General features: G+C 62.2%; 1 protein-coding gene across 1 annotated transcript; it reads right to left on the bottom strand.

Moving 5' to 3' along the window:
* Positions 1–6: 6 nt before the first annotated feature.
* Positions 7–1,158, bottom strand: LOC146600865 (dnaJ homolog subfamily B member 1-like). Its single transcript, XM_085316489.1, has 2 exons — positions 583–1,158; positions 7–450 (listed from the first exon to the last, which is right to left on the bottom strand). The coding sequence occupies exons 1-2, from the start codon at positions 1,069–1,071 to the stop codon at positions 220–222; spliced, it is 720 nt and encodes a 239-aa protein (XP_085172615.1). The 5' UTR covers positions 1,072–1,158; the 3' UTR covers positions 7–219.
* Positions 1,159–1,672: the final 514 nt, after the last annotated feature.

Below are 1,672 nucleotides of genomic sequence, written 5' to 3'. Positions count from 1 at the left end.
CAAGGGGGGGGCGCGAAGGCGGCGAGATCGTCGCCGGGGGAAGACGCCTGAAGGCTCCGCTCAGCGGGGCGAGACTGAATCCCCCCTCCTGTGCCCCCTGCCCAAAAAAAAAACACCCAGTTTGGTCCTCCTCCCCAAAAAAATAAAAAATAAAAGGAAAAAATCCAATGAAGCATCGTCACCCCTGAAGCTCTACCCGAGTCCTTAAAGCAGGAGGTGCTATATGGGCAAGACCTGCTCCAGGATGGTCTTGGAGGCGGGAGGGATCCTGTCGGGGAACCTGACGTCGAATTCGATGATGAGATCGCCCCGCTGCTCGGGGTTTTTGGGGTAAGGGAGCCCCTCGGCGGGCACGCGCCGTTTCACGCCAGGTTTCAGGACGTCCTTGAAAATCATGGGGATGGTGCGGCCGTCCAGCGTGGGTACGTTCACCGTGCAGCCGCACAGGGCCTGGGTGGGGAACACAAACAACAGCGTCAGCACACATTGAAACCCGGCAGGACCCCCCCCCAAAAAAAAACATCTCTGCAGGAGCTCCAGATCCCACATCCCGCTCCAGAAACGACAATTTTGATTGCCCACCTCGCGGAGGCTGATTTTGGCCGGGTAAATAATGTCCGAGCCGTCCCTGCGGAAGACGCCGTGCGGCTTGTCTTTGACGACGAAGATGATGTCAGCGGGGATGTTGTTGGGCGTCTGGTCGCCTTCTTTGGGGAAAGTGATTTTGGTGCCTTCTTTCCAACCTCGTTTCACCTCGATGGTGAGGATCTTGTCCTCGTTCCTGACCGTCTTCCCGTCGGGATTGAGGCGTTTGTGGGAGATTTTCATCTTTTTGGTGCAGCCCGTGTAGATCTCCTCCAGGGAGACCTTGAGGTCGTARAGGACAGGGGGGTCCTGCTTGCGGCAGATGCTCTCCTGGCCACCGCGCGAGCGAGCGAAGCTGACGTTGCCGAAGCCGCCCATGTGGAAGGAGGTGAAGGCGTCGTCGACGTCCATGTCGTCGTCGCCGCCGTTGCGCTGCGCGAAGAAGGTGTCGAAGGGGTTGCGGCCGTCGAAGAACTCGGCGAACATGGCGTGCGGGTCGCCGCGGAAGGTGTAGCTGAAGGAAGGGCCGTTGGCGCCGCCGGGGCCGCACGTGGGGCCGCCGCCTTTCAGCCCTGCACGGAGGCAAAAAACGCAGCTAAATAAATATATAGATAAATGAATCCATCCGGGTTCCGCCGGCGTCGCAGCTTCGCCGCCTTCTCCGCGTGCGCCAGCGATCCGACGCCTCCCCACCCCCCGCCCGGGGGAGCCGGTTCTGCTCCCGTTTCGTAAGGCGCCGGCTTCGGCCTGGATCCGCGGCGCCGGCCGCTGCCGGGAAGCCCCATCCCCGCCCCGGATTAGGTTTTGTTTACCGCCGCGCTTGCTCTCTCGCACGCGCGACAACAAATCGTCCCCGATCCGGAGGCGAGACGCCGCTGCTGCCGCCGCCCGCTCGACCTGTCCTCCCCGCCAAGCCCCCAAACAGGTACGGCCTGCTCCGTCTAGAGGAGCCCCCGGGGCCAAGCACCACCCCCAGCGCACCCAAGGGTGGCCTGAGCCATGAAGCTTTCACGTGGCCTGATGGGGTGGGGCAGGAGAGGAGATGGGAAAACAGCTGGCAGCTTCCCTCCTCCCCCCCAACCCACGC

The sequence above is a fragment of the Rhea americana genome, unplaced genomic scaffold (genome assembly GCF_003343005.1).
Source record: "Rhea americana isolate MKP2758 unplaced genomic scaffold, rheAme1 scaffold_1125, whole genome shotgun sequence".
Taxonomy (NCBI): domain Eukaryota; kingdom Metazoa; phylum Chordata; class Aves; order Rheiformes; family Rheidae; genus Rhea; species Rhea americana.
This window is presented reverse-complemented; position numbering and strand designations above follow the sequence as displayed.